A 12,890-nucleotide genomic window follows, 5' to 3' on the forward strand; every position below is an offset into this window, starting at 1 on the left:
GTGACCAAGCAGTTCTAGGCGCTTCAGTCCGGAACTGTGATGCTGCTACGGTCGCAGGTTTGAATCCTGCCTTGGGCATGGATTGTGTGATGTCTTTAGATTAGTTAGGTTTAAATAGTTCTAAGTCTAGGGGACTGATGGCCTGATGACCTCCGATGTTGAGTCCCATAGTGCTTAGAACCATTTGAAGAGCTTCAAAAGTGAAGTTAATAGTGGTATGTGCTCCAAAACATTTTGCTGCAACATTGCCCCAGATTAGTAAATAAAGACACACACACACACACACACACACACACACACACACACACACACACACCACAGTCTCTCGCTGCTGAGGCCAGGCTGCAAGCTGCATAGCATGATTGGAGAAGCAACCAGTTGGTGGAAGTACGGAGGAGGATGGGGGAAGTGGGTGGGGGGAAGGGGGGGGGGGGGGGAGAGGAGGGATAGCCCAACATGAAGTCCTTCATTTCAATCACTGCTTCCATGGTCCTGTGCCATCTGCATCTTTCCCACCAACACCATGGCCTCAAACTTCATTAGTCATTGTCCTTACCTACCTAGCCCCTACCCTGTTCCAATTCCAGCACAACGCAGCCCCCTATTCCACCAATGCACCCACTGTCTTTACTACTCTCCTCTTCCACCCCCCCCCCCCCCCCCCCCCGCCCTCATCTGCCCTCTGTCTAACCTCCAGACTCCACATAGTTGCCATGCCCTGTCTTCACCTCGTCCCTGTGTGCTCCCACAAGCAGTACTTTACTATCTCTCAACCCTAAGCAGCTATCCCTCCCCTCTCCGCCCCAGCCTCCCCCTTACCGCTACCACCCAGTTGCTTCTCCCATCGTGTGTTGCTGCTTGCAATCTGGTCTCAGCAGCTAGAGACTGGTCTTGTGTGTGTGAGTTCTATTTCTGTGTGCATGTATGTTGTCTATTTCCAACGAAGGCATTGTTGACCAAAGGCTCACTTCCAGAAAATTTTTTTGTTGTCCCTATCTGCGACTCAGCATCTCCACTATATGATGAGTAGCAACTACCCTTTTCATAATATTGTTACATTCAGTCCTTGATTTTCCAGTACGCAATAATTTAATTATTAATTAAGTAATTTTAAATTAAAGATTTTATTTTTATATAAAAATTTAATAGCACTAAATTCTATTTCACAATAGGACTTGATTATAACGATTTTGAAATGATATGTGAATTAGGTGATAAGTAGAAGGAAATAAGCATTAATTATCCAACATTATTATCTAAGATTATGTTACCATAAACTGTATGAAATATTTGAAATACCGGTATAAATTCACTAACTTACACTATGAGACACAGCAGGAGTCAAATCTTTAGTTGAAGGTATATTTAGAGAAAGCTTTTCTGGGAGAGTTCTAAGAGCAGCAGGCAATATTGGTATGTAAGTGATGTGTGGCATTTCAGGCTATGACTAAAACTTGACATCTTAGTGAAACATAATTTTTTTAAGTCATAACTTTTACCACAAGTCTACTTATATTTATAGACTGAAACACTACAGTGTGAACATGGTCTTGGGTCAATACAGTTTAAAAAAATGTCTGCTGGTTTCCAGTGATTTAAGGTGATTCAAAGATTTTTTGACCAAGTACTAAACAATCCTTGTTGAATGATTACTACTGACTAATGCGAGATTCCCAAGACTGCCTCTCAACACCATAAGAATTCATATGATGGCATACAAAGAAGACACCCAGAAAATAAATAATTGGAGGAAAACTAGGAAGCAGCTGAAGCAAAATTTGGGTGATGATTGTCAGTCTTTACAAAAATTTAAAGTACGTTAACTATGAGAATGGTGTTAAATGAAACTATTGGTATTTATGGAATTGAAATACACTAGACTGTCAATAATCCAGCCATTGCTGGCACATATGGGTGCCGGGTTAGCAGAAGTGCTGGATTATTGGGTATCTGAAATTTATTTTGTTTTTTATTTATTTTGAAAAAGTAGGGGATATAGTGTACTGTACTTTATTAAACCGAGGGATACAATTTTGAAACACAGAGGATATACTTTATTAAATCCAAAAATATATTAATTTTCAAAGAAAACTTAGTCCTTGAGTGTACACTTTACATAATTATACTGTCGTATCACTAACTATAAAACATGTCCCTAATTTTTAACTTTCGCAATGATGATATGTGACGGTGCCATGCTTTATCATGCAACCGCTTTACAAGCATTACATTGGTACTGCATGTATCTGGTAGTTGCATAATGTACTCCAGGAAGACCTCCGCAGCTTCAGCAGCAGCAGTGTGAGAAATCTTCATGCTCTCTCCTCCTGTGTCCTCTTCTTCATCACTTTCATCATTACTTTCTTGCACACTTTTGATTATTTCTTCATCTGTTAACGTTTGGTCCATATCACAGTTTTGCTCATTCAGCCACTTAGTAACATCTTCATCATCAATTTCTTTTCCTCCTAGCAGGTTGTGGAACATGTCAGTGTACAAAGTAATTGATAATTCCAAATTGACTGGCTCATCACTGTCACTCACTACTGGATCCAACTCAGCATCAATGGTTCAAATGGCTCTAAGCACTATGGGACTTAACGGTATCAATGGATGGCCACAATTTTCTCCAGCTCTTCATTATGGTAGCGCTCTCCACTTTATCCCATGCTGTGGCTGCTTGGAAAACAACATCACATATGTTAATTACTTTCCATGCCTTCAGCGTAGTCTCGGTAGAGTCGTTTTCACTTTCGTTCAGCAAGGAGAAGGGAAGTGAATGTTGATAATGATGTCTGATTCTAAAATTCCCTGGTCCATCGGACTATAGAGAAACATTTTAAGGATGACTGAGAGCGTTGTCAATTATAGGGATAGCTTTCAGTGGAAGCTTTTTCTTCTTTAGCTCCTTTCTGACTGCTGGTACAAACATTTCATGGAACCACTGAGAGAATATTTGTCTGTCCATCCATGCTTTCTTCCGAGCGCAATACTGCACTGGTAGAGTATTTATGACAGTGTGTTGAAAGAAACGTGGATGTTGGGATTTTCCAATCACCATAAGCAATAGTTTATGACTCCCATTTGCATTACAACATGCCATTAATGTTACAAGCTCTTTCTGTTGCTTTTAACCACAAACTTCCTTCTCATTCTTGGCAGCTATGTTTTTGAAGGAAGCATCTTGTAAAAGAGTCCTGTTTCATCAGCTTTATACAAGGCATCAGCAGTTAAATCTTCTTCCTCTACTATCTTCCATATCTTGCTTACAAACTCACCAGCATCCTAATCGTTAGCTGAGCGACTTTCCCTGGTGACTGTCTGCTGCCGAATGCCATGTCCTTTTCTCCAGTTTGATAGCCAGCCTTCACTCGCTGCAAACAAGTTACTAATGCCAAGTTATTTGTTAAATGCAGCTGCTTTTTCCTTTATAATTGGGCCACTGTCTGGAATTCCTTTACTGTGTTGTTGTATGAACCATTTATAAACAGCTACGTCCAGTTCTTCATTCTCACTCTTTCGCATAACCTTCCGTTTTCCCAACTCCCATTTGTGTTGAGTACTGTCAGATAACATCATCTTCCTTTTTTATGTCATAAACAGTTGCTCATTCAACATTGAACTCAGCAGCAATGGCTTTCTGTGAAGATCCTCGATTTAACTTATCTAAAATTTTGAGTTTCTGCTTGAGGTCTAACGTAATGTGTTTTCTTTTAGAAGACACGATTCCAAACTGTAATGAAAGCTACAATTTCAAATACAGTATATAAAGCATTGTTTAACTGAGCATTGTTGCACACGATAATTCATTGTGCATGTGGTTTTGGATGTGCATTGGATTACTGAGAGGCTGGACGACTGAGGGCTGGATGTGCATTGGATTACTGAGAGGCTGGACGACTGAGGGCTGGATTAGCGAGAATCTAATGTGTGTTAATAACTAAAGGGCTGCTTTAAAATACCAGTGAGATCATCTGCTTGAAAGTGTTGGAGGCACATTATATGTTACCCCTACTTGGCACACAATGTGATGAATCATACAACAAAATACTGACCAAATTTTTACTTTTCAATAACTTATTTCCATCTTATTCATTCTAAAACAGTTCCTGCAAAGAATAAGATTCTATAACGTAAAAACTTAAAATTCTGTGCAATGTTTTAAGCTGACATCCTTAACCAATGAAAGAGTGAATATCCATTAGTAAGAGCACAGCAGTAGATACAGTATTCTCACAGTGTCTGGCGGTACAAAAGGGGCATAACTGGAAACAGGAGTAGGGATCCACCTCAATTTGATACTGCTAGTTACTCAGTGAGTTCAGCAGATCATTTTTTAATGACATATGTACTGAAAAGAGTGACAATAAATATAAAGAATTCATCTTTTGTCTTTTTATTCTTACGATGTTCATTCATTACAGATTGTATCTTATCATTTTGGTCAGCATTCTCTTTCTCTAAGTAATCAACAGCACATCATGACAAAGAAATTTCATTAGAGTAAAACATATATTTCAACTTACTGGCAATTGCCATCTGCAAAGCAAATGAAAGCCTGGCAAGAGCTTCACACAGATTCGCGTGGTGGCAGGCAAACATGCGGTCATCTGCAACAGCCCTCATTACAATGCAGCCAACATACAGTTAGGAAAGCTTACATGCATAAGTCATTCAATCCCTCAAAGACCTGCATCAGCATTTGTTACATATTTTGTTATGTGACACTATGCACGTTTCTCTTGAGATCAGTTCTGTTGTTAACATATGTCATCTATCTGAATTTGGTCATTGCTTTCAGACTCTTACAATGCAAAAAAGTAGTAAAACCTATTTCTCCACTGATGCAGAGCTTTGATGTAATTGTTTTGTTCCTCAGAAAAATACTTTCTCACCCATTCCTTTCTCATAATTTTGCATTTACATGCTGCTGGACATGAAAACCACTGTACACCACAACAAAACATGACAGCGTACAAAATTATGTAGCAGACATTATAAAGCATTAGCAGTTATGCTATATATAAATGTATACACAGAAATAGTCGTTATCGATATTTTAGAAACATTTGATGTAGCTATGGCATACATTTCACAGAAAGATTTCCAAGCATGCAAAATAGTAGGCAAAGTTGCACTGCTGGCAAACCACAATGTAAGCTTATATCAATCTTCATTCCTTGTTAAAAGAATGGTAATATATAGCATGATAGAAAGTAGGGCACAGCTTAGATTTCTTTGTTTGCAAAAATACATGCAATTGTAAAATTTTGGTGTTAGCCTTTAATGATCTGATTTGCTGTATGATGGAAGTATATTTGCCTATATTTGCACTAATGAACCTGAAAAAGGATGACAATGTATTCAATACTGAGCAAATCCAATGGCGATACTGGTACCAAGGCAGAAACATTAGCAGTATCACAGTCAATGTCTTTTGACTCAGTCCTCTGACAAACAGCCCATAAACACTTGCATGCAGCTCACACACACACACACACACACACACACACACACATGCACACTGCTGTGTAATGATTGAAGCCTTCTGTAAAGTGACATCCTAGTATCCATATAGCATCCTAGTGCTTACTTCCTGTTTACATTCATGGATTGGCAAATTTATATTACACATTTTGATTTTGTCTTGGTTTACAATTTGACTTTTGACTCAGATGATGAATCTTTACACCAGTTAGTTGAGGATTTTATAACTCCTTTTCAACAGATAATGACCTTTATACTTCTGCCACTACCAATAGAGCAGTCACCAGCTATGCACATTTGCTGCAGCATTCAATGAATATGTTCAAGGGATACTATTGTTCCCATTAGTATAGTGTTCTGACACACAAATATGACAAGCTATAGGTTACCACAATACATAATCATGCCAAATTCAATAAATTAAATTCAAAATTTATGATGAAACTAAAGACATAAACTCCACATGATATGAACACTTTTTATAATGACCGCCAATACAGCATATTGCACATTCCCTCACAGTAATCTCCCTATTAATTTTTATATATTACGTAAATTATAATATTTAAGAATTTTATGTATTTTACATACAGAAGAAATACTTTTAAAGAAATCTTCTCTAAGATTTACAAAACATTGAAATAAAGAGGTCAGAAGTTACAGTCATTGGGAGTTAAAACTCTATAAACATAGATGCTGTAACTCTTCAGATTTTCCATGTGAGCTGTTGACACATTGAGGTGTCGGGTAGTCTGCTGGATATCAACATTGTTCTTGCATGATATTTCAACAACATGACTTGTTATCTTCATAAGGTGCTACCTGAGACTGCTGGTTGAGTGGAGTGGATCCAGTTTTTATATCTGTGCTCTTCCCTCCCTACATTGTCGGATCCAGGCATTCTGTCTGCAGTTCACTCTCACTAGCAGCATTCTTAGGCATACACTCTTCATTCCAGAGTGCCTATCTGTGGGCTGGCATTCCATTTCTGATCTGCTGCAGTTCCAGGTGTTCTCTCTGTGATATGTTCCTGCTAGAAACATTCTTAGGCATTCCGTCCTCAGTTTGATGTACCAGGATGTGTTCTGGTGTCTTGTTTTCAGGTTTCATGCACCCGTCTGCATATTGGCATCCCATTTTTGGTCCAGTATGGTTCAAGGTGTTCCCTTTGTGGTCCAATCCCTCTACAAGCACCCTGCAATGTTCCACCTTCAGTCTGATGTACCTGGTGCTCTATCTGGGGTTTATTTCCTATGTCCACACCATTAGCTCTTTTTTTGTGGCGTTTTGCTGCTGCCCTATTGTGTTTTCAGCAACTCCAGTGCAGGATCCCAGGCTCTATTGACTTGGTACTCAGAGTTGCAATTCATCAGAGTATTCATGACTTTTATCTCCATAGATTTTCTTATAACAGAGTTCCAGTAATTGGGAGTCTGTACCTGAACCCTCATTTCATCATAGTTATGGAGGACCCACATACAGACTTTTGGAATATGACCCTACAGACAAACTGGACAAGAAGACCCGGGGTCTTTTGAAGGAAATTGGTATGCCTGAAAAGGTTGTTAAACAACTATGAACAAGAGCACCAGTTTAAACTACACTTCATGGGCAGCCAAAAGTACACTAAGAGGGTGTGCCACTGCCTCAAGCTGTAAGTAATGCAGATGCATCAATGTACCCAGTAGCCAAGTACTTGAAGTAACTGCTGCTCTCATACAAGGGAAAGTGTATTCATCACATCGGCAACTTGGGGGGGGGGGGGGGGGAGAGGGGGGGGACTTCTTACAATGCCTCAAGGAACAACATATTACAGAATCTGATAAAATGGTCAGCTTTGATGTGGTACCCCAGTTCACTAGGGTGCCACTGAAAGACTCACTGGAACTGCCTGCAGAGAAATTTGACGACACTCTGCTGGACCTGTTCAAACATGTACTGGCCTCAAATTATTTTCTGTATGGGGGCAATATTACAAGCAGGCAGAAGGTGAAGTCTTGGGCAGCCCTTCTGTCTCTGGTGGCTACAAATGTATTCATGGAGAGATTTGCACAGAAGGCATTACTAGGACTGTGAAAACCAGGAATTTAGAATAGACCTTGCCAATGTGGCATTTTGTACACTGGTCAAACAATTAGGATGGTGGACATAAGTTGCAAAGAACATCAGAAGCATACCTGAGCAAGACAGGCAATTAAATCAGCCATTGCCAAACACTGGAACTTAATCACTCCATGAACTGTGATGAAACAAAGGTTCTGGTACAGACCCCCAGGTACGGGGACACTGTTATATGAGAGACTATAGACATAAAGGTAACAAAAAGCCTGATGAATGATGACAAAGGGTACCAACTCAGCAGAGCCTGGGATCCTGCACTGGTGTTGTTGAAAATGCAATGAGGCAGCAGCAGAACTCCACAAAAAGAAGAACTTAGGGTGCGGACATGGTAAACAAACCCCAGATGCACCAGACTAAAGATGGAACATCAAAGGGTGCTTCTAGTGAGAGTAAACTGCACAGGGAGCACATGGTACTCCACAAAATGTCAACAGGCAGTCTGGTGCATGAGGCTGAAGACTAAACACCAGTGCTTGGCCTGGTGCACCTGACTGAAGGGGGAATGCTTAAGAATATTTCTAGTGGGAGTGATCTGCAGAGGAAAAGAGTGAAACTGTAGCGGACCAAAAACTGAGTGCCAGCCCGCAGACAGATGCTCTGGACTGCCTAAGGACGCTGCTAGCTGGAGTGGACCACAGAGGGAACACCTCAATCAGCAATGGATGGAGAAGAGCCCAGGTAAGGCTCTGTTCCACTCAGTGAGCAGGTTCAGGTAGCACCTAATGAAGATAATGAGTCATACTGTTGAAATATAGTGCAAGAACAACACTGATATCCAGCAGAATACCAGACACCTCAAGATGTCAACACAGAAGTTCCTGAAGCTTTGGCTATCAAGTCTGAATGTAGCTCATTGTATGACAATGCATTCCAATGATGGTACATTGTGAGGTTGGACCAATGTGTTGCAAAACACAGGAGCCAGTTCCTGATGAGAAAACTGATGGTGCTTGTTAGACAGTATGTATGTATGACTACCTGCTCTCTGTATGGTGCTGCTATCTTTGAACGTTTTCTAGAGCTACTACAAAAGCAGATATAGCAAACTTTTAACAGCTATAGTCTGTGCCAAAATCAGTGTGTGCTCATGTCACTCCTGAGAAATGTGCCTCTCTTCCCTCATTTTCACAGTTTCTTACAATTACTTTTGCAAATATGCAACATTTGGTAAAACAATAAATACATGAAGTGGTAGCAGAAATGGTTTCATGAAAAGCTTCTCACGGATGCTGCAGATACTTTTGTTTTTTAGTGTGACATTAGCCATCCTTATCAAATGAATGAACATCACTTTTCCATAATTTGTCACTAAGTTTGTGAATGATTAATTTGGAGAGGCTGAGCACAAGCTAAAGAGAGCTATTTGCTACAACCAATCACAACAGATTTCCAGAAACACATTTTCTACAAAAAGCTCAATAAATTAATAAAATTTTACAACCTATCCAGCAAAGCAATTAAGAAGAAAACAAGCTGACAGTATCCTAACTGAAGTACTCCTTGCTTGATCGCAGAATGCTTCAAATTGTTTCACATTATTAAAGCCAGTCACTTGCTTAACTGTTGAGGAGGAGGAAGAAACAAGTCAGGAAGAAGTATCACACATTTTTCCTCTCCATTGGAAAAATTATGATGAATTAGAGTGTCACAATAAAGTTGTAAATTTGTTTTGAAGGTTGATCCTTTGTAATATGAATTACTCATGAACAATGAAAAATAATAAAATTCATAATAGAATTATGCTTTAAGATATATGAAATTCAATACATGTCTACATTATTCATCAAGAATGTGGACCCTGTTCCTTTTGAATACCAGTACAATGACTTAACCATTGTGCAAACTCACTCAGAAGGCTAATACAAGCTCTCTCAATAATACTGAGAACATGCATAGGCTGAATTCAGCTTTGTTGATGTTCAACTGTGCTGTGACTAGTGTTACCAGATGTCTGGAAAATGCCAGACATGCACTACATTTTAACTTTATGCCCAACATCCAGGAAGAATTTAAGAAACCTCTTGACTGTTCTTCCTTCTGAGGAAAGCCTTAAACACGGGCAATTCAACTATACAATTAGCAGTGGGAGTTTTAATTGGACTATTTTCCCCCCTGATTTCTGTGCTTCCAGATTCAATGGGTTGCTATGTACAGGGTTATTACAAATGATTGAAGCGATTTCACAGCTCTACAACAACTTTATTATTTGAGATATTTTCACAATGCTTTGCACACACATACAAAAACTCAAAAAGTTTTTTTAGCCATTCACAAATGTTCGATATGTGCCCCTTTAGTGATTCGGCAGACATCAAGCCGATAATCAAGTTAACCTCCCACACTCGGCGCAGCATGTCCCCATCAATGAGTTCGAAAGCATTGTTGATGCGAGCTCGCAGTTCTGGCACGTTTCTTGGTAGAGGAGGTTTAAACACTGAATCTTTCACATAACCCCACAGAAAGAAATTGCATGGGGTTAAGTCGGGAGAGCGTTGAGGCCATGACATGAATTGCTGATCACGATCTCCACCACGACCGATCCATCGGTTTTCCAATCTCCTGTTTAAGAAATGCCGAACATCATGATGGAAGTGCGGTGGAGCACCATCCAGTTGAAAAATGAAGTCAGGGCTGTCGGTCTCCAATTGTGGCATTAGCCAGTTTTCCCGGATGTCCAGATACACGTGTCCTGTAACGTTTTTTTCGCAGAAGAAAAGGGGCCGTAAACCTTAAACCGCGAGATTGCACAAAACACGTTAACTTTTGGTGAGTTGCGAATTTGCTGCACGAATGCGTGAGGATTCTCTACCGCCCAGATTCGCACACTGTGTCTGTTTACTTCACCATTAAGAAAAAAAGTTGCTTCATCACTGAAAACAAGTTTCGCACTGAACGCATCCTCTTCCATGAGCTGTTGCAACCGCGCCAAAAAATCAAAGCGTTTGACTTTGTCATCGGGTGTCAGGGCTTGTAGCAATTGTAAACGGTAAGGCTTCTGCTTTAGGCTTTTCCGTAAGATTTTCCAAACCGTCGGCTGTGGTACGTTTAGCTCCCTGCTTGCTTTATTCATCGACTTCCGCGGGCTACGCGTGAAACTTGCCCGCACGCGTTCAATCGTTTCTTCGCTCACTGCAGGCCGACCCGCTGATTTCCCCTTACAGAGGCATCCAGAAGCTTTAAACTGTGCATACCATCACCGAGTGGAGTTAGCAGTTGGTGGATCTTTGTTGAACTTCGTCCTGAAGTGTTGTTGCACTGTTATGACTGACTGATGTGAGTGCATTTCAAGCACGACATACGCTTTCTCGGCTCCTGTCGCCATTTTGTCTCACTGCGCTCTCGAGCGCTCTGGCGGCAGAAACCTGAAGTGCGGCTTCAGCCAAACAAAACTTTATGAGTTTTTCTACGTATCTGTAGTGTGCCGTGACCATATGTCAATGAATGGAGCTACAGTGAATTTATGAAATCGCTTCACTCATTTGTAATAGCCCTGTAGTTCTCCTTATTTTTCTCTATGACTACAATTATGGGATCCTTTATATGCTGTGGCATGTATCATGTGCTCAGCAGTGCAGATCATGGTGGTCTTATACTAGCAAAAACTGCTACCTGGTCTTGCTACACTGTGTTTGACATTTGTGATCATTACTGTCTGCAAGTCAGTCTTGTGCTATCACAAGATCCACTGTGATCTAATTTCATTTACAGATGCTGTCTCAGTGTATGATATACGATAAATGTGTGTTCTATTTGAAGTCCCTGGGTGTATCATTTGTACATTAAAATCATTTGAATAGGCATATTTAAATTCAAAAGTGTCAATAAACGATGTTCAAAGCTGTTTTCCATTTAAAAATGGTGTTATGGTTGTTGACATACATTGTGACCTATTACATAATTAAAATTACTTTTTTGAATAAAATCTGTATCCTTTCAAAATTTAAATTTTAATGATGAATGGCTTAATCAAACAATGGAAATTTGGGATGGAATAACAACAACATGGAAGGGATTGATGCTACTAACCACATGGAAGAAGTGTTGAGTGGCAGTTGGCCACACTGCAAGAAAGACTGCTTATATAACTAAGGTATCGAACTTAGTAGTCTTTCAGCAGGTATAGATAAAATTGCGCACACGCGCACACACACACACACACACACACACACACACAAAGCATCACAGTTGTCTCTAGCTGATATGGCCAAACTGTGACTATGGCTGTGTCTGAGATAGGCAGTGATCTTTTTGTTGGGGTAGGTTGTGGAGCTACAGAAGAGGTGTGGGGCAGTGGGGCAGGGAGAGGGAGGGATGGCAAGGTAAGGGTGGGAGAAGTGTTTCCCATTGGGAGGCTGTACTGGAGTGATTGGGGGGGGGGGGGGGAGTTATGAGCAGGGAGGAGGGCAAAGAGGAGAGGAGATGAAGAAAGGGGAAAGGATTATGCAGGTGCATTGGTGGGATAGAAGGCATGTGGGAGGCTGGAGTGGGATCAGGAAAAAGGATGGGCAGGAGGAAGACAGGGACTAGCAAAGGTTAAGGCCAGGGAAGTTACGGGAACAAAAGATATGTTGCAGGGAGAGTTCCCATTAACACCAGCATTTATGTATTGCACAGGTGGTAACTCTCCCTGCAATGTATCCTCCCCCTCCTCAGCAGAGGTAACCTACACTTCACGTAGTACCCAATTATCCTGTCCCTGTGATGTCCCTGCACACTTCCACGACCAGCACAAGCATCTTCCCCCACCCTTACACAGCTATCCCTCCCCATTCACACTCCACACTTCTATATGCCTACTATCTACCCAGGAAACATCACTGCTCACCTCAGACGCAGTCTGAGTCAGCGCTTAATGCCTGGAGACAACAGTGTGTGTGTGTGTGTGTGTGTGTGTGTGTGTGTGTGTGTGTGTGTGTGTGTGTGTTTATTTGTTTTGTCTATGTCTCTGACAAACAATTTAGCCCAGTTTGTAAACCATATCCAGCAGTCTTTTTTCAGTGTGCCTGTCTGCCACATAGTGCCTCCTCTATGTGGAGAGTAGCATCCATCATTTGTTGGTAAACGATTTAGACATTTCAGTAGCAGCAAACATGAAGGTCATCATACAGAACTGCAGAAAATGGAACAGTACTTTTTCCATTACTCCAGTACATGATGCAAATGTTGAATGTGTTTTATCACTTGGTCTCCCATTATCATCACAACAGCTGGCTCCCTCTCATTCTGGGATCCTACCTCAGTTTCGTCCCTGAAGAATGAACTAATTGTTTTGAAAGTTAGAA

At 40.7% G+C, this 12,890-nt stretch overlaps 1 protein-coding gene across 1 annotated transcript in view; it reads right to left on the reverse strand.

Moving 5' to 3' along the window:
• LOC124616423 overlaps window positions 1–12,890 on the reverse strand; it is a 394,706-nt gene that overhangs the window by 119,341 nt on the left and 262,475 nt on the right. The window contains exon 6 of the mRNA XM_047144730.1: window positions 4,527–4,610. Coding sequence (XP_047000686.1) covers window positions 4,527–4,610 — 84 coding nt within the window. The remainder of the gene's footprint in view (window positions 1–4,526; window positions 4,611–12,890) is intronic.

This window comes from Schistocerca americana, chromosome 5, assembly GCF_021461395.2.
Source record: "Schistocerca americana isolate TAMUIC-IGC-003095 chromosome 5, iqSchAmer2.1, whole genome shotgun sequence".
Classification (NCBI taxonomy): domain Eukaryota; kingdom Metazoa; phylum Arthropoda; class Insecta; order Orthoptera; family Acrididae; genus Schistocerca; species Schistocerca americana.